Source organism: Elgaria multicarinata, chromosome 6, assembly GCF_023053635.1.
Source record: "Elgaria multicarinata webbii isolate HBS135686 ecotype San Diego chromosome 6, rElgMul1.1.pri, whole genome shotgun sequence".
NCBI lineage: Eukaryota > Metazoa > Chordata > Lepidosauria > Squamata > Anguidae > Elgaria > Elgaria multicarinata.
The window spans coordinates 84894103-84914634 of NC_086176.1; the positions used below are offsets into that span (position 1 = coordinate 84894103).

Here is a 20532-nt window from a genome sequence, read left to right on the forward strand (position 1 = left end):
AGACCACGGCAACACCCCCCTCCCCGGCCCTCAAGTCGGTGCTGGTGCTGCACCAAATACCCAGGAGGGCAAAGCTGCGTGAGAGTAACCCCTCCCAGTTCCCCCACCCAGGTCTCCGTGATACATGCCAGGTCAGCCCCCTCATCCACAATCAAATCATGGGTGAGGGAGATTTTATTTTGGACCGACCTGGCGTTCAGCAGAAGCACCACCAAACCCAAGGGCAAGCTGGTAAGGCCACCAGGAACCATCTGGTTGGGGGGAAAACCAGAAGAGGGGATAGCTGTAAGCAATCTAGCCCCTCTTCTCATCTGGCCTGTTATTCCCCCAACGCCATACCTCCCCTTACACGTGACCACAGCTATGTGAACACCCCCTTGCCCCCCTGAGCTCCCCAGGCACAGATTTAAAAATACAAATAAAATGAAATAAAATAAGATAAAATGCCACAACTTGCTGCTATTAATCTGGTTGTTAAGCAAAGGCAGCAGGACCAACCGGTATCTTTTTTCCTCTGCTCCTCATTGCAACGCTAAGTAGCGTCGCAGTTTGTGCGACGCAGAGGCGCTGCCTCTGGCAGCCTGGTCCTTAGTATCTGTAAAGGAAGGAGCGGCTGATCAGCTGATGTCCGTCAGGTGAAGTGGGGGTTGGGGTGGCAGCAGAGTCAAGCTGCAAGAACAGGCTTTCCCCCCACCCCAAACACACTCCCCTTCACTGCCTCTGGCAGCCTGGCCCTTAATTGTGAAACATATAAGAACTGCGTCTCCCACTAAATCCACACAACAATGGCACTAAGAGGTCATATTCTTTACAGACAATTGTTCACAAAATAAAAGTTGCAATCTTTGAATGCTTTAAGCGCATCTCCCCCTGCGATATGCCGTGCCAGGAAATCGAGACTAAACAGATCTGATCTTATCTGGAAAGGGAATTTCCAGAACGCATTTCTGGAGGGCATATTAGCCAACGACATGACATCATTTCTATAGATCTGGTTCTTGTTGATATATGTCAGCCGTTCTGGGTTCTTTTTGTATCCATCTAGGCCACTGCCCTAAAAATAAACAAATCATTATGGGGAAAGCACCCTTCTGGTGATGCTTTTTTTAAATCTCTAAGCTTAGACATGCCACTAGATGACATTTTCTTTCACAACTTTGAGATAGTATGAAATTCAATGAGTTTTCAAGAGTGTTGATTGAGGGTAGATCCCAGATAGATTAGTTAGTTTAGCTGATACCAATTGGGGTCAGCCTCATCCATGAGTAGTTTTATAATGACCCTTTTTGCAACATTTACATTGTAGTTGCTGCACCTGTCTCTCCCCAACATATAGCATCTCATTTCTCAATGTCTGTAAATCTACTATAGATTCAATGAGTATTTGGCATTTCCAGCTCTCACTTACCATAATGTTATCATATCAATGAACCCGGTTCCAGTTCCTTCCAGAGTTATGCTGCTCACCTGAGCAAGACTACCTGGTGAGTTACTGACTGGGTTCAGACGATCACGGAGATAAAAGAAGCCATCATGCCTCTGCAATTTTTATAATTACCAGTCCAACACTCTAACCACTATACCACACTGGCTTCAGGCAGCAAATTATTTTAGGATAGCCTTAAACTTACACCACTCACTCATTCTTACCCCTGTGGCATTTCAACACCATGGCTATGAGTTAGCCTGGAACGCTGGCAGAAACTAGAAAACACTGGTTTCCCTTTCCTTTTGATACAAATGAAAATGGAAGCATCTGGACTTTGTTAACAGCAGACTGAAGCATAGTTTTGCCCTTTGGTCAGCCCAGCTTAGTGAATAGGCTCAGGTGAGTTAATAAACAAAGAATGCAATTTATTGTTAAGGGTAATCAGTTATCCTTTAACCAATTTTAACTGTAAATATATCTATAGGATTAGAGAGGAAAGGAAGCCAAACTTGAGTGACTTAAGAGTACTTTTCAATGATTTAATCACCGCCGTGCTGTACACAATATAGAACATGAGAAAGCATGGGGGGGGTGGAGTTGGGGGGAGGTAACTGCTGGATTCTATTGGGGGGAAAAGAATGTTGTTTAATTATAAATGGAGCCGGTGAGTCAATCAGGCAGCAACTGCCCACCAATTATTTAAAGAGAAGGATGTTGGTATTAGTCATCTTGAACAGTGATTAAGCAGATAAAGAATTTCTAAAACATGGAATTTATGGCCTGCCTTTCTATTAAGTTTCTAGATAGCAATTTAGAACCTCACCTTGTCTTCACCTTGTTGTTGTTGTTATTTTATTCAATTGGGCATCATCCACTTTAATCTCCCCACATTAGATATGAAGTAGGAGATCCAGGATCAGGGTCATCCACATTGTTGTTGTTGTTAATTACATTTATATACAGCCCCATAGCCGAAGCTCTCTTTACAAAGATTAAAACACAGAACATTAAAAAACAAATATACAAAATTTAAAACCATAAAAAGCATAAAAACCAATTACATACAATATCCATCTATTCTGGGTCTGTTAAATGTGCAACATATGCTGTTAAATGCCGGGGAGAAGAGAAAAGTCTTGACCTGGCTGGCATCAAAAAGATAACAATGTTGGCACCAAGCCTCGTTGGGGAAATGGTTCCATAATTGAGGGGCCACCACTGAAAAGGCCCTCTCCCTTATTGCCATCCCCCGAGCTTCCCTTGGAGTAGGCACCCAGAAGTGGACCTTAGACATTGAGCATGGTGTACGGGTAGGTTCATGTCAGGAGAGGCGTTCCATCAGGTATTGTGGTCCCAAGCTGTGTAAGGCTTTATAGGTTAAAACCAGCACCTTGAATCGGGCTCGGAAACATACAGGCAGCCAATGCAAGTCAGCCAGAGTTGGTCTTATATGTTCGAACCTTCTATTGTTGTTGTTGGTGTTATTGTTGTTTCTGTACTGCCCAATAGCCAAAGCTCTCATTGTGGTTGAGGGGGTGGGGAGGAGTTGTACAAAGGATGGACCTAACAAGAAGTCTGTGGCACAGACCAAACTCTTGCTTTACTTTCTTCAATATGTCATAGTAGCAGGGAAGTTGGTTGCTTTAATTCTAGGTAGAAAAGTGTTGAGCTTATGTTACCAAAACCCAGCCTTATTTTCATGTCCTTTTAGGCAATAGAAAGCTACGTTGGTGCCACCTTCCTTTAACAGTCAGGGATGTGATGTAGAAAAAGTCTATATTCTGTTAAACTACTAGGCATCAGTAGATTTTCTTTCTTTCTTTTTTAATTATAAAATGTTAAGCTTTCTGTGTTTTAAATTACTGATTTTTTGACTGCCATGTTAATTGAGAAATCTAGGGTATTCAAATTCAGGGTGTGTTTTTTCCTTGCTGTATTATTATTCTTAGGGATAGTTCAATGTAACAAGAAGAAATCTTGGCTTCACTGTGGTTAAAATAGTTATAAGCACTTGAAAATAAATATTAATGTTACCTACATATTCCAGAATGTCTGGGTTTTAAGAAAATCTTATGGTGTCTGATTCATTAACAGGATTTTATACAACTATATCATTTACAATCCTAGGGAAGTTATAATGAATGAAAAAAGAGGGGTAGCTGTACGTTTTCTGCTCATTTGGGTCCAAAGACACCGAAAGTGCAGGAGAGCAGAGGTATATAATAGCTGTGGAATATACAGTGGTAGAAGGACTTGAACATTCAGCATTTTTGGAGCAGACTTTGAACATTCCTGCTCCTGCAAGAGAAAGTAGCAAAGAAAACATAAGAAAAGCCCTGCTGGATCAGACCAAACATCCATCTAATCCAGCATTCTGTTCAGAGCTGTGACATATTACTTCAACATTCCTTCTACAAAGCATTGGGATTGGGGAGCCCTCGTAAACCTATCCCCTGTGATTAGAAGCTAGAGATGGCAGTCACAAAACTTTGCCCCTGCTCTCCCCCTGCCTGCTCTCCCCACACTGGTGTTTTCCTTATATGGCAACCTTGCTTGGTAGAAATATATCAAATTTTGGAGACACACTGTGTCTCTGGGTCTCTCCAAATCCCAAATCTTCACAAGTGTTCAGATTCAAATTCGGTCTGCTTTGGAAGACCCTCACTTCAATTTGGACACCCCGTGAAGCTGTTCAGTTCAGAACACCACAAATTTTTAACTACGTTGAGGCAGCTCAAACTCTTTGAACTATCAACTATATGCTTTGTTTTGTTCCTTAAGGGGAGGGTGTGTTTGATAATTTTATTGCAAGGATTAATATACTAAGTGGACTTAGCTCTGAGTAAACATGCTTAGTGAGGCTCTGTAGATTTCATCCACTCCGTTAAAAAAAAGGCCATAAAGACCAAGGGCACCGCCCCCTGACAGCATCCATTGTGTGATGAGGAGGAGGTTTTTATTACTATACTTGGTAAGTTTGTGGAGTTTAGAGGTGCTTCCCTCTAGCTTGTGCTGGAGTGGCCATCTATCCACTTTTTAAAAAAATAGTAATGAAAAAACACAGCATGGTATTTCGTCCCATTCAATTTGTGTTGTAGGATATAATTCTTTTGGCATATCATGCTGTGAAAAAATGTGCATACATACAACCTATAATATGGATCATGCCCAGTGGAGGCTGGTGGTTCCAATGTCAGTGGGGTGGTGAATTCACACTGGGTTTCAGTCAGAACCAGTCAGAATTTATTTATTTATTTATTTATTACATTTTTATACCACCCAATAGCCAAAGCTCTCTGAGCGGTTCACAACTTGGATAGGAACTTGGAGAGCTTCTTTATAGTTCTGACTGAAACGTGGAGCGGACTCACTGCCCCACTGGCATCAGAGCCACCAGCCTCCACTGATGATGCTTACGTAGAACACTGCACGTGTCTCTCTGTGCATGAATAATATAACATGTTTGTAAGCCTATGCGGCAGGGTCTTGCTATTTACTGTTTTACTCTGTACAGCACCATGTACATTGATGGTGCTATATAAATAAATAATAATAATAATAAGTGAGGGCTGCTCCTATTCAGGATTCCTACCATCCAGTATGCCCTGTTCTATGAAAGCTTTTTGGTTCCCCCACAAACCTGCTGATAACTCCCTCTTGTGCATGAGATGTGCCTTTTAGCTACGTAAGGATCTCCCTCGGAGAATGATGCACTCAGTATATATAATTGGCACAAGAGAATTCTCCTCCTTAAAATCTAAAAGGAAAGCAAGCATAGCTGTGTAAATAATTAACATAGTTGTGTTGTCTAGCTGTATTAGATTAAGTGGAATCTAAAATGAAATAATGTCTTAACCTCGATTTCCTTGTGGCTTACACAATGCAGTTGATTTTGGGTCCAGCCCCCCAAAATTCATTGTTGAAGATATACAATGTTTAAAACAAACAATCAGACATCGTCATGAGAGGAAGTAGATAATAAAACTATACAGCCAGTGAAAAAGAATACAGATGAATTTTAGCTTTCCTGTAATTTTATTTATTTCACTTATTTATTATTACATTTATGTACCACCTTTTTTCCTCTTGCAAGGAACTCAAGACAGTTTATGCATTTCATCTTCATGACAACCCTGCAAGGTAGGTTAAAAGTGGGGACTAGGACCCAGATCTTGTGAGTCCCGGCCCACAACTCTAACGATACATTGGCTCTTTTTGTGTGAGTTCATCTGAAATGTGTTTAGTGATTTGTTCCACCATGACCTTTATACTTTTTCTCCCTTTATAAAAGTGTGTTTCACTCTCATCAATACAGATTTCATCCTCAATATAGATTCATCTATACTGATTTCCTCTTCTGCCCCTTTCCACTTGAAACTGACAAGGTTGGTGCCTTGTACTGATGCTGGGAAAACTTTGCCCCTCCAATTATCCCTGCTGCTTCTCCAAGGAAAGGTGGACACGTGACTGTTGTTTTTAGTTCAAAAGTGCAGTAGGTTGGAGTGCATCTTAATAATTTGTTAAAAAGAAACAAAACTAAGAAGACACTGGTGAAACAATCGTCATCTTTCTCAGTTGGGGCAAGCAACATTTTTGGCCCTAAAATCAAGCTCAAGGTGGTTTGCAAATAAAAACAACACAATTAAAAACATTTCTAACAAAATCAGCAACCACAACATGGAAGGGCAATAAAAACAGCATAATTTAAATAAATTAAATAAATAAATCTCAGCAGCAGAAGGCTCAAAGTATAGGAATGTGAGCATGTTATGGGATCCCAGCACTGCCAAAAAAATTAAATCAATCATCTGAATGTTGCCTGAGGGACAAACTACACATTGTGCTCAAAAGTGTTTAAGGGAGCCAATATAAACTGAAAGAATAAAGTAAAAGCAAACACTAAAAACTGAAAAGCAGAGTTCAACGGCTGGAATTGGTTAAATGAAAAAAGTAGAGACAGGTTCAGTTCAACGATTATGCACTGGGTCTGCATGAGAGTAAAATGTGAGCACCCCAATTCCCTTTAGAACAACCTTCCTACCTGTTTGGCTCCTTCCTGCCCTGCCCCCTTAGCTAATTTCTCCCGGTGTGGTGTCAATTGGTTCTTTACCCTTCTGTTTGCCCTTGGTGGGGAATTTCAAAAAGAGAAAGGAGTTGAGCAACCTCAACTCTCTGTGCTCCTCCCTCTAGATCCCTCCCTCCTCTCTTCATTAACCTTATCAGCACAATCCTATGCATTTTTGTTGTTGTTTAATCGTTCAGTCGTTTCCGACTCTTCGTGACTTCATGGACCAGCCCACGCCAGAGCTTTCTGTTGGCCGTTGCCAATATAAAAAATACTTTAGATAAATCAATAAAAAAATGGGACTTTCTCCCTGTGGTTCAGCTAGGTCATTTAGACACTGTACTTAATAGTCTTATATGGGCTCCCCTTTAGATGCCAACAAGTTTGGCAACTCTGCTAAAAAAAGCATTTCTGAGCATGTGCAGAATGTCAGGTTTTAAACTTACTTAATACATCATGGCATCATCATAGCTACAGGAATAAAATTGTGTTTGCTTGCGTTGCCCTGATGATGATGATGATGATGATAAATCACTTGGGAGTAATAAGGACCATTTTGTTGTAGTGGTAACATATTTTTAAAGCGAAATAGTAAAACGAACCTTGATAACCACATACACAGCCACTACCACCCAACTATAAAATGTTTCCAAAAAACAAGAAAGTAAGGATGCTGTGGCATCTTGGGGAGGCCCTGAGCTGTGTGGCCCTGGGCATTTGCCCGGAGTTCCAGTACTACTGCCATCACTTTAAAATGTGTATGGAATTGCAGTCTAAAGGTGCAACCCTATGCATGTTTAGACAGAAAAAAGTCCGAAAACTCCCAACAGTTATTAAGGCTGATTAGTTATATCAATGTTTATAAATAATTATTATCGATGAATAAATATGATACCCATCATCTTAAGTAGGAACAGAATAAGGAACTGGATTGTCCCCTTTTGCCTTATTAATGGGCCTCTTCTTTAGTGTCTGTATCTGAAGCATCTTAGTAATCAAAAAATCTTGTTCTGTGTCTATTGGACGCCATAACGTCTCTTTAACAAGGGTTTGTCTAATTGCTGGAGGTGTAACACAGCTCATGCTTCTTTTAACGATATGTTTTGGCAATGCCCAATAGTTGCCTCCTTTTGGGAAGGAAGTTATTATACACATTAACTTTCTATTGGAACAGTCTGTAATATTTACTGATGTACATGCACTCTTAAATTATCTACCTGTTTCCTGGAAGTGCGTTCTCCACACCCTTTTGACAGCTAAAAGACTTACACGTTGGAAGGATAAACATTTACTTCCTATTATGCAGGGATTGAGGACACAATGACACCTCCGGCATTTAAAAGGGATACATATCTGGATATTTGGTCCGCCTCTGTCAAAGTTTATGTATAATTCTTAGAAAGCTGTATTATACACACATATGCATTTCATATTGAAACGTATATATTTAAATGTATGTAGCTACAATTCTTTTTATTTTCTTCTTTATTGTTTTGCTTTGTTTTGTTGAAATTTTGTAATAAAAATAAATTTCAAAACATGCATGTTTAGAGAGAAAAAGTCCCAGCCAGCATAGCTGGGAGTTATAGGTCTCCCCCCACCCCGCCTTCCTAAACATGCATGGGATTGTAGTTTAAGTAGATAAGTAAATAGCTAAGGGCGCAATCCTAGATTGCCAGGAGCGGGCCCCGCTAAATTCAATGCGGCTTACTCCCAGGTAGACCTGCTCTGCTGTTGTCTGGCTCCGCCTGGAACTTTACAGCGCTGTCGAGGAGGCGGCGACGGCGGCCGAAGGTCCGACGCCGCGCCGCGTTCCGGAGCGCTGAGCTCAGGCGCCCGCCCCCCAGCCCGGCCAACTCCCTCCCCCCGGCCCGGGGGGAAGGCGAAGCGCACCTGGCTGGGCGGAGGGGGCCGGGCCGCGAGGCTGACGTCACCGAAGTGCTCTCCGCCTCCCCTGGTCCCTTTTAGGTAGCGACGAAACTCCGGGAGGCGGCGCCGCGCGAGGGGGCGGTCGAGCGCAGTGGTGGTGGTGGTGGTGCTGGGGTCTGCCGCAGCCCGCGCGTTGCGAGACTCGTGCCGCGGCGATGGGGCGCTTCAGCCCGGCTTGGCTGGGGGTCCTGGTCTTGGCCGGTATCCTGGTGCTCGGCTCTGCTACAGGTGAGTAGGGAGAGTCCGCGCTGGGCGAGGGTGGGGGTGGGGTGGCCGGGCAGGCGGGCGGGCGGGCAGTCGAGGGGTCCAGACCCGCTTCCTGTTGCTCTTCTCTGGGGCAGGTAAACCTTGCCTGTCTCCCTCTCTAGCCCTCCTGGCTGCGCGATCGGAGCCCTTCTCAGCCTCCCTAGCCAGCCTAAAAGTTCGGGGATGGGGGCTGCCCAAAAACTAGGGGAGGGGACAGTTTCTCTGGTTTGCAGGCCTCTTAAGGACAAAGTTCTGAACTGTTTTTTAAGTGTTTGCTTGTTAAAAGGGGGCAAAGAACTTTCGGGGGGAGGCAGTCCCTCATTCCGGCCGTGGCCCAGACCTTCCCCTTCGGTGGAAGCTGCCATTATTTCTCGGCCGGGTACTGGGGGGCTTCACTCGTCCTGCAGGCCCTGAACCTGCTTCCTGGCGCAGGAGCTGGAAAAAAGCAAGAAGCCCTCCTGAGCAAACACGGGATGTTCTCTGAACTCCCGGGTTGCCCCAAGTGGCGTTGAATAAAGAGCTCCAGCAGGAGCAGCTTTCTGCTTGCCGACCTCCACGGGGTTTTCTTCACCTTGCTCCTTTTTTGCCCGGAAGACAACCCGAAAGGCTTCCTGGAATGCAGCTTGAGAAGCCACGGACTCGTAGCAAACTGGCACCTCTTCGGGCACCTTTTGGACGTTAGTCCAAGGATACGGCAGTTGCTAGAGGACATGGGTGGGAGGGAGCCGTTGCACTCATGGCCTGCTTGTCAGTTTCCCGTGGGCAACCGGTTGGCCCCTGTGTGAACAGAATGCTGGACTAGACGAACCCTTGGCCGGATCCAGCCTAGCTGTTCTAAATGCCTGACTTTAACCCTTGAAACCATTAAAAACGGTGAGCTTTGTTCACTTCTCACTTCCTGTTACTCTGCAAGCCACGATTATCGACATTCTTGTGAATGGGAACTGGCTGTTGTGCACGACTTCGTTCTCTTTGGTAATGATGGCACAATCCTCTATGCATGTTTAGACAGGGGTGGGGTGGGGGAACCATTAAGTTGTTCACAAAAAGCCATCTCCGAAAGGCGAGACTCTTCACTGCAACTGCGGAAGTTAGCAACCTCATGTAAACCCAGTATCTTCACAATGCTGCCCCTTGAGAGCTCTGGTGCTCACTTCAAAAGCATCCATTAAATTGCTCATTACAGACAAATTGACAAACAGTGTTGTTGAAAATCTTTTAACAACCCTGTTTGCTCTCTCTCTGACCCAACAAAATGAGTTGTCCAAATGTAGAATTGCCTTTGAATATGGAACAAGGAGCTATTAGTTGAAAAAGAGTTCGTATAGAGCAACATTCCCCAACCTGGCCATGCTGGTTGGGGATGATGTGAGTTGTAGTCCAACGTGTCTGGAAGCCTCCAGGTTTGGGGGAGGGAGGCTGGAATAAAGTACATACATTTGTTCAAATTTCTTACATGAATTAAGAACCTAAGAAGTGCCCGGCTGGATCAGACCGAGGGTCCATCTAGTCCAGCACTCCGTTCACACAGTGGCCAACCAGCTGTTGACCCACAAGCAAGACACAGATACAACAGCACCCTACTGCCCATGTTCCCCAGCAATTGATGTATGAAGGCTTACTGCCTCAGATACTGGAGGTAGCACACAACCATCAGGGCTAGCTTTGATAGCTTTCACCTCCAGGAATTTATCCAACCCCCTTTTAAAGCCATCCAAATCGGTGGCCATCACTACATCTTGTGGTAGTGAGTTCCATAATTTAACTATGCGCTGTGTGAAGAAGTACTTCCTTTTATTTGTCCTGGATCTCCCACCAATCAGCTTCATGGGATGACCCCGGGTTCTAGTATTTTAAGAGAGGGAGAAAAATGTCTCCCTATCCACATTCTCCACACCATGCATCATCATCATCATCATCATATATTTTATTTGTTACCCGCCTCTCCCTCTGCATCGAGGCGGGGTACAACACAAACACAATAAAATACATATAACTAATTAAAACATTTAAAACTAATACATTATTAAAAGCAGCAAATTATTAAAAGGCATCTAAAAATTCAACTGGGTAATTTTGTACACCTCTATCATGTCTCCCCTCAGCCTCCCTTTTTCCATGCTGAACAATCCCAGCTGTTGTAACCTTCCCTCATAGGGGAGAAGCTCCAGCTCCTTAATAATTTTAGTTGCTCTTTTGTGCACAGAAAGCAAGAAGCCCTTGCTGATTGGGATGTGTCTTATATTTAATTGACATTATTGTGCAATTCTATGTAATTTTATAGTCTTATCTCTTTCTGAAGGCTTTGTCCAAAGAGATATATAAAGTTAGAAACTATTGTCTTTCTATTGGGCTGACTTATTCTGAGGAAAACTGATGCAAAATCTAATACCTATTATCTCATTTCTTGAATTTATCAAACTATCATCTTCTGGATCAGCCTTCCTCAACCTGGGGCGCTCCAGATGTGTTGGACTGCATCTCCCAGAATGCCCCAGGCTGGGGCATTCTGGGAGTTGTAGTCCAACACATCTGGAGCGCCCCAGGTTGAGGAAGGCTGTTCTGGATATTAGCAAACAAATACACAGAGAGAAGATTTTGGCGAGCAGTTAGAGAATCAGTGGAAATTCATATGGGAGAACACTTAAGCTATGTGACGCATTACAGATGTGTTAGGCTTTGATACAGTATGTAACATCATTAGTTTGGGTAAATGGGAATTTTTCGTGCCTGCTGGGTATGTCCTGTGGAGCAATCATTCTGGGACTAAATCTTACAGAGACATTGCAATCTTGAATTGCACAATAGGAAAAGCTCCTAAAATGGTTTTACTGTAACTTGTTGAAGAAAATGCTCTGGGTTTTTTGTAAGGACTTCCTGTTTTGCCAATGTTTGCTGCAGGTATTGCCTGAGCAGCAAGATGAAGGCAGTTGAGATTGCTGGATAAACAAAGTATGGGAGGTCATAATCCTAGTGTTCAATTCCAGCTGCTCAATGACAGGGAAAATAACCATCTGTCCTAGCAATGTAGCCTTCCTTTTTCTTCTGTACTAATTCTTCAAAAGAATGAGATTGTATCTTGGAGCATTTCAGTGTTGAAATGGAAGTAATTTTAAGACATCTCTTGCAGAATATATGTATAGCTTTACCATCATTATTTGGGCAGTTTTTTGTCTCTCTCGGGTCCCTTGTCATATTTTGCCTTTGCTTTAGGCCTAGAGTTAATCTCTTTGGGGTGTTTAAAATTATTGTTATGTTTTTCTCTCTTATATATTTGAACAATTTATATAAAACAGAAGGCCTCTCTGTAGCTTTTAATTGCATGATGGTGTTCTTAATCACTCCTGCTGCTGCTCATTTCATTGTAAAAGCTTTATTTGAATCTAAATGCCTCTTGTGCTTAGTTAGATGCAAGAAGCATAAGGAGGGTAGTTAATTCAGGTCTACTAGATGGTCATTTTGTATACTTTCTATGCATTTAGAACAGGGCTGTTCATGCATATACACATGATGCATCCACACACACAAGCATCCATGCACCCAAGAGAAACCCTTCCCTTATCTTCAGTCTCTCAGAAGGGAGCAGAATTTCCATAGCTAGTGCTAGCCGTGAAATCCCTTCTTTATCTCTAGTGAGAATTTGGAGATAAGGAAAGGGATTCCTTTGCTAGTGTTAGCTATGGAAAGCCTGGGGTTTCTCTTGTTAGCACTAACAAGGGAATCCCTTCCTTATGTACAATTTCTTATCAGAGGTAAGGAAGAGATTCCCTTGCTACTGTGGGAAACCCTAGGCAGTGTGGCCACAATTTTTTGCGGAGGGAGTGTCTAGCAGCCAGACATGGCTGGGTGGGCTGCACTTTTTGCCCCCTTGTTTACATTGCGGTTCAGTTACACTTTTGTTAATCAATCTGACAAGAAAAAAACTCTTATTTTGAAGCATAACTGATTAGCACATAATGCTAACCCATGGTTTATTTAACTCATGGTTTATTGCCCTACCCAGGGTTTGCCTGGTAGATTATGACACAAACCATGGTTTGTTTTCTCAGTCCTAAAATTGTTTGTTTCCCTCCTCCTTTGCTCACTCCCTCCCAGAAACCAGATACCTTTACAGAGCTGTAATACTCGCATGTAGAGTGGCTGCTTTTTTTTTTCTTTTTTACCATTTCTGTCTGCCACCTCTGTAGCCTGATGAAACAACCCATGGTCTTGGGTTCACACATAACAACAACCCATGGTTTAAAAACCCAGTATTCATAACCCAACCCAAGTCTTTCCGGCTTGTTCGAGGTTAACATACCAGAGTTTGTTATAGTGTGCCCATGCTCACACATCACAATCACCCAGAATTCAACAATCCATAACATGGTTAACATTATTTATTTATTTATTTATTTATTTATTACATTTCTATACCGCCCAATAGCCGAAGCTCTCTGGGCGGTTCACAAAAATTAAAACCACAGTAAAACACCCAACAGTTTAAAACACAATTACGAAATACAGTATAAAAAGCACAACCAGGATAAAACCACACAGCAAAGTTGATATAGGATTAAAATACAGAGTTAAAACAGTAAAATTTAAATTTAAGTTAAAATTAAGTGTTAAAATACTGAGTGAATAAAAAGGTCTTCAGCTGGCGACGAAAGCAGTACAGTGTAGGCGCCAAGCGGACCTCTCTGGGGAGCTCGTTCCACAACCGGGGTGCCACAGCGGAGAAAGCCCTCCTCCTAGTAGCCACCTGCCTCACTTCCTTTGGCAGGGGCTCATGGAGAAGGCCCCCTGTAGATGATCTTAAGGTCCGGGTAGGTACATATGGGAGGAGGCGTTCCTTCAGATAACCTGGCCCCAAACCGTTTAGGGCTTTAAATGTTAATACCAGCACTTTGAATTGGGCCCGGACCTGGACTGGCAGCCAGTGAAGTTGTAAAAGGACTGGCGTAATGTGATCTCGCCGGCCATTATGTACGACTCAGGCCAATATCTACAGATTTAAGAATTGGTTTTGTCATGTGTTTCCAGAGGACCTGCTCCTTGCAATCATCTCTTTTAGGACATCTGACATGGTGGCAGATGCTCATCCCATGCCATTGATGCCCACATGAAGCTTTTGGACTTAACACCAAAAAGCCAGGCCCTTTCCTCCAAGGAACCTACAATCTTAGGAACATTGGTTGTTCTAGCTCAGTAGTAGCTCTCTGGGGTTTCATTCCCCAGACCTACCTGAGAATGCTAGTGACTGGCTTTGGGACCTGCTCTATGGGCCTGTTTGACAGTGGGAAGAGAAGATAAAAGATGTGTGAATTACTCAGACTTCATTGTAGTTGGGGGATAAGATATACTTTGGCCTGGAGTTGCAAACAAGTGGATGAGATTCATTGACAACTGTGCACCATATTTTCTGGTTGCAGGTGGAACGGTAAAGTAACATTCACTCCTAGAACTAAAGATCTATGTTTGATTCAATGGGAACCCACTCAACCAGTGGGTGCAGGTGTCTTGCTGGACCAAGATGTAATGAGAGCTCTGCATTGTGCTAATCTAGGAAAAGCTAAGACCCGCCTTGGTTCTTGAGGGTTTCTCAATAGTTTTTTTTTTTTTAAAAAGCATTGTAAAATTGCTCATGTTGGAGGGAGAAAAGGAAGGGGAGAAATGATATAAATGGAATTGGAGTAACTTCAGGTTGGGACTTTCTCCATGAAATATTGCATGGGCAATATTTCCAGATGCGATGAGAATATGGAGTGGGGTAGGAGAAGCATTTTTATGGAGCATTCTTCCCTCCAGCACCTCCTACTCTTCTTAGTGCACACAGTGACTATGGAAGTGAAAGAAAACTTTCCATTCTGGTTTTTCAGGTAGTTTCAGGCATGAGCAGTGCAGAGCGTGACCTATTCATATGAATGGAAGGAAATGGGTTTGCCTAAATAGCTCATTAATGGCTGAGCCTTTGACCCAATGAGTCCAGTTAGCATCCAGTAATGATGCCCAACAACACTAAAATGTGTAACAACTTCACTGTAAGAGGGCTTGGTTCTGACTAATGATGTTCAGTGCTTGGGAGCAGGTGGTGAAGAGCTCAACCTAGTTTCCATCTGATTATGTGGAGCTTCTTGTTATGAAACAAACACACCATTCCCAATGATGTGTTTGTTTTATAACACTGAGGCAGGGGGTGGAACTCTGGCAGGGAAGGCGAACAGGCTTTTCCTGCCCATGGTTGTGTTCTCAGACTCTCAAAACAGTGGAGGCTGGTGAATGCGCTCTGGATTTATTTATTTACAATATTTATATACTGCTCCATATCTCAAGTATATTATGGAGCAATGAATTTGGAATAAAACAATTAAAAGATTTAAACTGCATTTTAAAATCGTTCATTTAAAAACAGAATGCCAATAAAAACAGGCCATTTCTACACCAGGAAGGGTGGAGGATCTCGCGAGATCCTGATCACAAGATCCTCCTCTTAGTCCACATGCGGGCACGACATCCCGGGAGGAAGGAGGGTGTCGCGCCTGCCATTTTTATTTTTTAAAAAAACGGAACTGAGCACCTGTGCGCTCCAATGAAAAGTGAGTTTGTTTGTTTTTTTAAAAAAGTCCGACCCTGTTCTCCCCCCAGCCCTGATTCCTTCTGGCTCGGTTCCTTCCCTCTACTGCTCCCCGCTATTTGCAGGGTGGAGGTAAGAAGCCGGGACAGGCGGCCACACCAACTGTGGTCTCAGGACGATCCCGAGACTATGGGAAGAATTGGATTTTCCCAGGGATTATTTATCCCTGGGAAAAAGAAGGTGCTCTCTCTGGTATCCTGGTCCCAAGTTGTTTCAGTCAGAACTCTTAAAGGAGCTATCCAAGTTTTGCACCTTAGGTAACTCTTTTAGAGTTCTAATTGAAACCCAGAGTGGATTCACCGCCCCCCCGATACTGAAGCCAGCAGCCACCACTGGATAAAGATAAATAAGCCTAACTGGGGCATAACTAGTTGAGGTCCAGTGATGTGTAGTGGTTAGAGCAGCTGTGCCTAGCCTGCTACACTCCACATCTGTTGCACTACAGCTCCTATCCTTTCAAGCCAGCATGTCTGCCTTAGCCTTTCCCAACTTTGTGCCTTTCAAATGTGTTGAGCTAGTCCTGAGGAGACCTGGGTTCAAATCCCCACTTGGGCATGAATAGGATGGCCATGTATCCTCTTTTTACAGAGCACTGTCCTCTTCTCCAATTCCAGTTTAAAGATAAAGAACCATAATAAGAACTGTGGCCCATCAAGACTTAGCACTTGAACAGCAAACTAAATAGGCAACTAATTAGGCAGGCACACACAGGCCATTTGGTCACTGTCTTCCATACTCTGGTGAGATGTACTGTATTTCTCTCTAAATTATAATTATTTCTAAATTTGCATCTGTATGCAATGTGTGTGCAAATCAGTGTCTTTTTTGCAGGTGGTGCATTCCACCCCTCTCTTTTAGCAATTTGTAAGTGGCCACCCTACCCATGAAACTCACTGTTGCAATCTTAGGCCAATCACACTCATTCGTGAGAAGAGGAGTGAGAGACACCACCCTGAGCATCTTGGAGGGAAGATGTGATTAGAAAAAAGCACAAGATAAAGCCAAAACAGCCACCAAGGACTTTTGTGGGGATGACTGGCAGGCACTGCAAGGATGAAGCCTGCCTTTCTTCCCGCCAGTTTTTCCTCACCTTGGCAAAATACAGGCTCAAGAATATGTATTTGTCCAGGTGATATGTAGTTTTATCCCTCCTTGCTCCTTCAAGAAAACAAGCATAGCAGGGGGCGAAGGGAACTTATCTCCTCGACATACAACTTTAACAGGGCCTTTTTAATGGAGGCGCATTTCACTATGTGACTGTCCCTCAGTTGAAGTGGTATAGCCCAGACACACATTTACCACTTCCACTGAGAACTGGGCATAAGTTATTTCACAGTTGCAAACCTTGTACCATACCATTCATTGGCTTAGTTGTTTTTTGTAACAATTGGGAGGACTTCTAGAACAGCCTTCCCCAACCTGGTGCCCTCCAAATGTGTTGGACTGCAACTCCCACAGTCTGGCTGGAAAGTTAAGGGGGTTGTAGTCCAACATCTGGAAGGTGCAAGACAGTAGTGTTCTAAAACATCACCATGCAACAAACAGAAAAGTAATTTTCTTTAAAAAGAATCCTACTGCAGTAGGCTTGCTGCTGATGTGTGTGTGTACTACCAAGTGTAACCATGTTACTTTCTACTGTTACTTTTACCCTACCCTGTGCCTGCTTACCCTACCCTGTACCTGTTTGCATTCTCTTCCCCTCCTTATTGTTTTACTATGATTTTATTAGATTGTAAGCCTATGCGGCAGGGTCTTGCTATTTACTGTTTTACTCTGTACAGCACCATGTACATTGATGGTGCTATATAAATAAATAAATAAATAATAATAATAATAATAATAATAATAATAATAATCTAAATAGTGAATGGTTTTTTTAAAGGGGTGTTTGCTTTTTCAGGCCTGCTATACTGGGCCATGCTAGATGTGTGTGTGTGTGGGGGGGGATCATTTATGTATCCTGCACATGAAAGGATCTTGAACGGTAGAAGGAGAGCATGGGAAAGAGTGGTTCAACACTTTTCATGCCTAATGTATGGAGATGGCTGCTCCAGGCAGTCTTCTTCCTTTCATGTAGAACCTAAAATGTGGTCACTCCAGAATATTTTTCTACTTGGCAACACACAACTTGGTCTACTGGTATTCTGACTGGACTCAAGTTTGCCAAATTGCCTTCTCAGTTCAATAGTTGTATTGCCCAATAGTAAATGGAATTATAATACCAAATTAAATATTGTTACTATTAAATGCTAAGCATTCTTAAGTGTTATTTAATTACGTAGGCTGCATGGTGTGGATGTGTGTGTGTGTGTGTGTGTGTGTGTGTGTGTGTGTGTGTGCATTTGCATACATGCGTAACCAATAAGTAGCTAGCCTAAGACATTTGCTTTATCTTTTTTTTAGTGAAATATGAAACGAACCCGGTGAAATATGAAATGAACCCGGTAAAAGGAAGAAGTTTTATCGGTCATAAAACCAATACAAGCAATACCTCTCGAGAATACAGTATAGATGAATTTGCCACGAAGATCCTTACTGGAAAGTTGACTACCGTTTTCCTGCCCATCGTCTACATTGTCGTGTTCATCATTGGCTTACCAAGCAATGCAATGGCTCTCTGGGTCTTCTTCTTGAGAACAAAAAAGAAGCATCCAGCAGTTATCTATATGGCTAACTTGGCCCTGGCAGATCTCCTCTTTGTGATCTGGTTCCCGCTGAAGATTGCATACCATATGAATGGCAACAACTGGATCTATGGTGAAGGCCTGTGCAAAGTACTTGTTGGGTTCTTTTATGGCAACATGTACTGCTCCATTCTTTTTATGACATGCCTCAGCGTACAAAGGTATTGGGTCATTGTGAACCCCATACTGCACTCAAGGAAGAAGTCAGAAATTGCTTTTGGAGTTTCAGCTGCAATATGGGTCCTAATTCTACTCGGCACCATTCCATTATATCTTGTGGACCAAACTGTTTCTATTTCGAACCTCAACATCACCACCTGTCATGACGTCTTGCCTCAAGCACTGTTGGCTCACGACATGTATAACTACTTCCTCTCTCTAGCCATCGGAGTCTTCTTATTCCCAGCCATTCTCACAGCTGTTGCCTACGTTCTCATGATAAGGACTCTGAATGCTTCAATTACGGATGTGAACATTGGGAAGAAACGCAAAAGAGCCATCAAGCTCATTATTACGGTGCTTTCCATGTACTTGATCTGCTTTGTGCCTAGCAATGTTCTGCTTGTGGTGCACTACTCCCAGATCAAATCCAATGGCATCAGTAACATATATGCATTCTACATCACCGCACTGTGCCTGTCTACTCTAAACAGCTGCATCGATCCATTCATCTATTACTTTGTTTCAAAAGACTTTAGAGATAACCTTAAAAATGCTCTCCTCTGTCGAAGTGTGCGTACTACAAAGAGGATGCAAGTCTCCCTCTCTTCAAATAGATACCCAAGGAAATCCCCTTCGTATTCCTCCAGTTCAAACACAACTAAATCAACTTACTAAATTTGTACGCAGAAGGCAAGGAAGCTTGGACTGGCATTTGCAAAGTTCTGCGCATCTTAAAAAGGGGAAGTCGTGATCATGTTTGATAGCAGAACTCCATCAGAACTGACAAACTGCTCCCCCCCCCTTTTCTTTTCTCTGGGATCTCAAATGGAATATACTACCATGCTTCATGGAAAACCCAAGTAACAAGACCTGATGTAGGTACTATTTTAAAAAACAAAACACACAAAACAAAACACTACCCAACAACATCAGAAAGATTCTATTTTTGCAGACCGGATAGTCAGTTGTAAAGAGAACTTTCCATGTAAATGTTGATTGTCCAATGGGCTGTTACCAATACCCTGGCATGTTGTATCAAAAGACAGTAGCAGTCTTATGTAACAGTTGATCTTTATGTAACAGTGAAATGGTTTGAGTTTTGAGAGCCACGCTCCTCGTTCATGAGAGACAAGTCTTGTCTTACAACACATGCGTAGGAGGATGTAAACCAATCATTCATGTTTGCCAACCTGTCTATTGCCAATCCAGAATGCATGAAGGCCCTGGAATACTGTGTTATTGATGTCCATGTGACTGTTGTTTGCACTGAGATATATATATATATATATATATATATATATATATATATATATATAAATATGTACACTTTTATTTTAAATGTGCTGTGAATATGCAGTGTGACAAATATGTAGTCTTAATGTAGCATGTAATTTTATGCCTTTTTTAAAGAAAGAACTGTACTTTGCAGCAATATTGTAAACTTTTTTTTATAAAGAAGGACTTTTAATACTTTCTCCAATTGTATTGTGTCATTTTAAGGTATTGTCTTGCAGTGCTATTGGAGATAGTAGGATCAGTGTGAACTCAGCATCATTTCTGCCAAACTTCTTTCTTGAGTCTAATGTGACATTTCTCTTCCCAACCTAACCCTGAATGTGCAGATGTAAGAAACATTCACTCCAAGCAGTCAACGGCTCAATATCAGGAATGGTGAGATCATTATGATGTAGCAAAAATGACAATTCATTGTAAACATCAAAAAAATTAAATAGGATAACATTCAACCGTTCATGTTAAGAAACCTAAAAATAAGATACCTCATCTACATTGAATTCACACACACAAAAAAAGAGGGAAAGCTCTATCTGAGTTACATTAGTCTTGCAACAGCAGTAGTTTGCATACTGGGATTATATTAAAACCACCACCACAATTGCTAAATCAACAAGCAAGGACTTCCTTTTCACTTGGCCACCTGGTCTGCTCACAAAGTGGGCAAGGCGGATGGATGCAAAGGCATTTTGTAGTCTCTGCAAATGAAAAAAAAAACTGAGCAAAGGGCTTTTCATTCAATAAGAGAGCGATCCTATGGAAAACATCCCAGGGACTAGAGGATTGTTCAGAGACTGCTATGACCTCAAAAGGGGGGACTCCAGTATCCAGTCCCTGCTCTCTTGCAGCCACCACAGAAAGGAATGTGCAGGCTGCTTTCTGAGGTCATAAATGGGGCCTTGGAGGGACGTTCCAATAGGTGAGGTGATTATGAAGAATCCCATGGCTGCCCCAGCCCTGTGTCTCCTTTAGACAGACTCAGAGGCCAATCTAGAGGGAAAGGTAATGAAAGCAGCACAGAGAAACACAAATCTTTTCTTCTGAGCTGCCTCCTGCCCTGAAAAGTGGCCAAGAAATGCTTTAAATATATTATTTATTTATTTATTTA

At 42.6% G+C, this 20532-nt stretch overlaps 2 protein-coding genes across 2 annotated transcripts in view; both read left to right on the top strand.

Moving 5' to 3' along the window:
- Positions 1-8541: 8541 nt before the first annotated feature.
- F2RL1 (F2R like trypsin receptor 1) lies at positions 8542-19403 on the top strand. Its single transcript, XM_063128646.1, has 2 exons — positions 8542-8651; positions 17689-19403. Exons 1-2 carry the CDS (start codon positions 8579-8581, stop codon positions 18804-18806), a joined length of 1191 nt encoding a protein of 396 aa, XP_062984716.1. The 5' UTR covers positions 8542-8578; the 3' UTR covers positions 18807-19403.
- S100Z (S100 calcium binding protein Z) overlaps positions 8610-20532 on the top strand; it is a 39717-nt gene continuing 27794 nt past the window's right edge. Inside the window, exon 1 of the mRNA XM_063128647.1 lies at positions 8610-8651. The gene's annotated coding sequence lies outside the window, so the exon portion shown is untranslated. The remainder of the gene's footprint in view (positions 8652-20532) is intronic.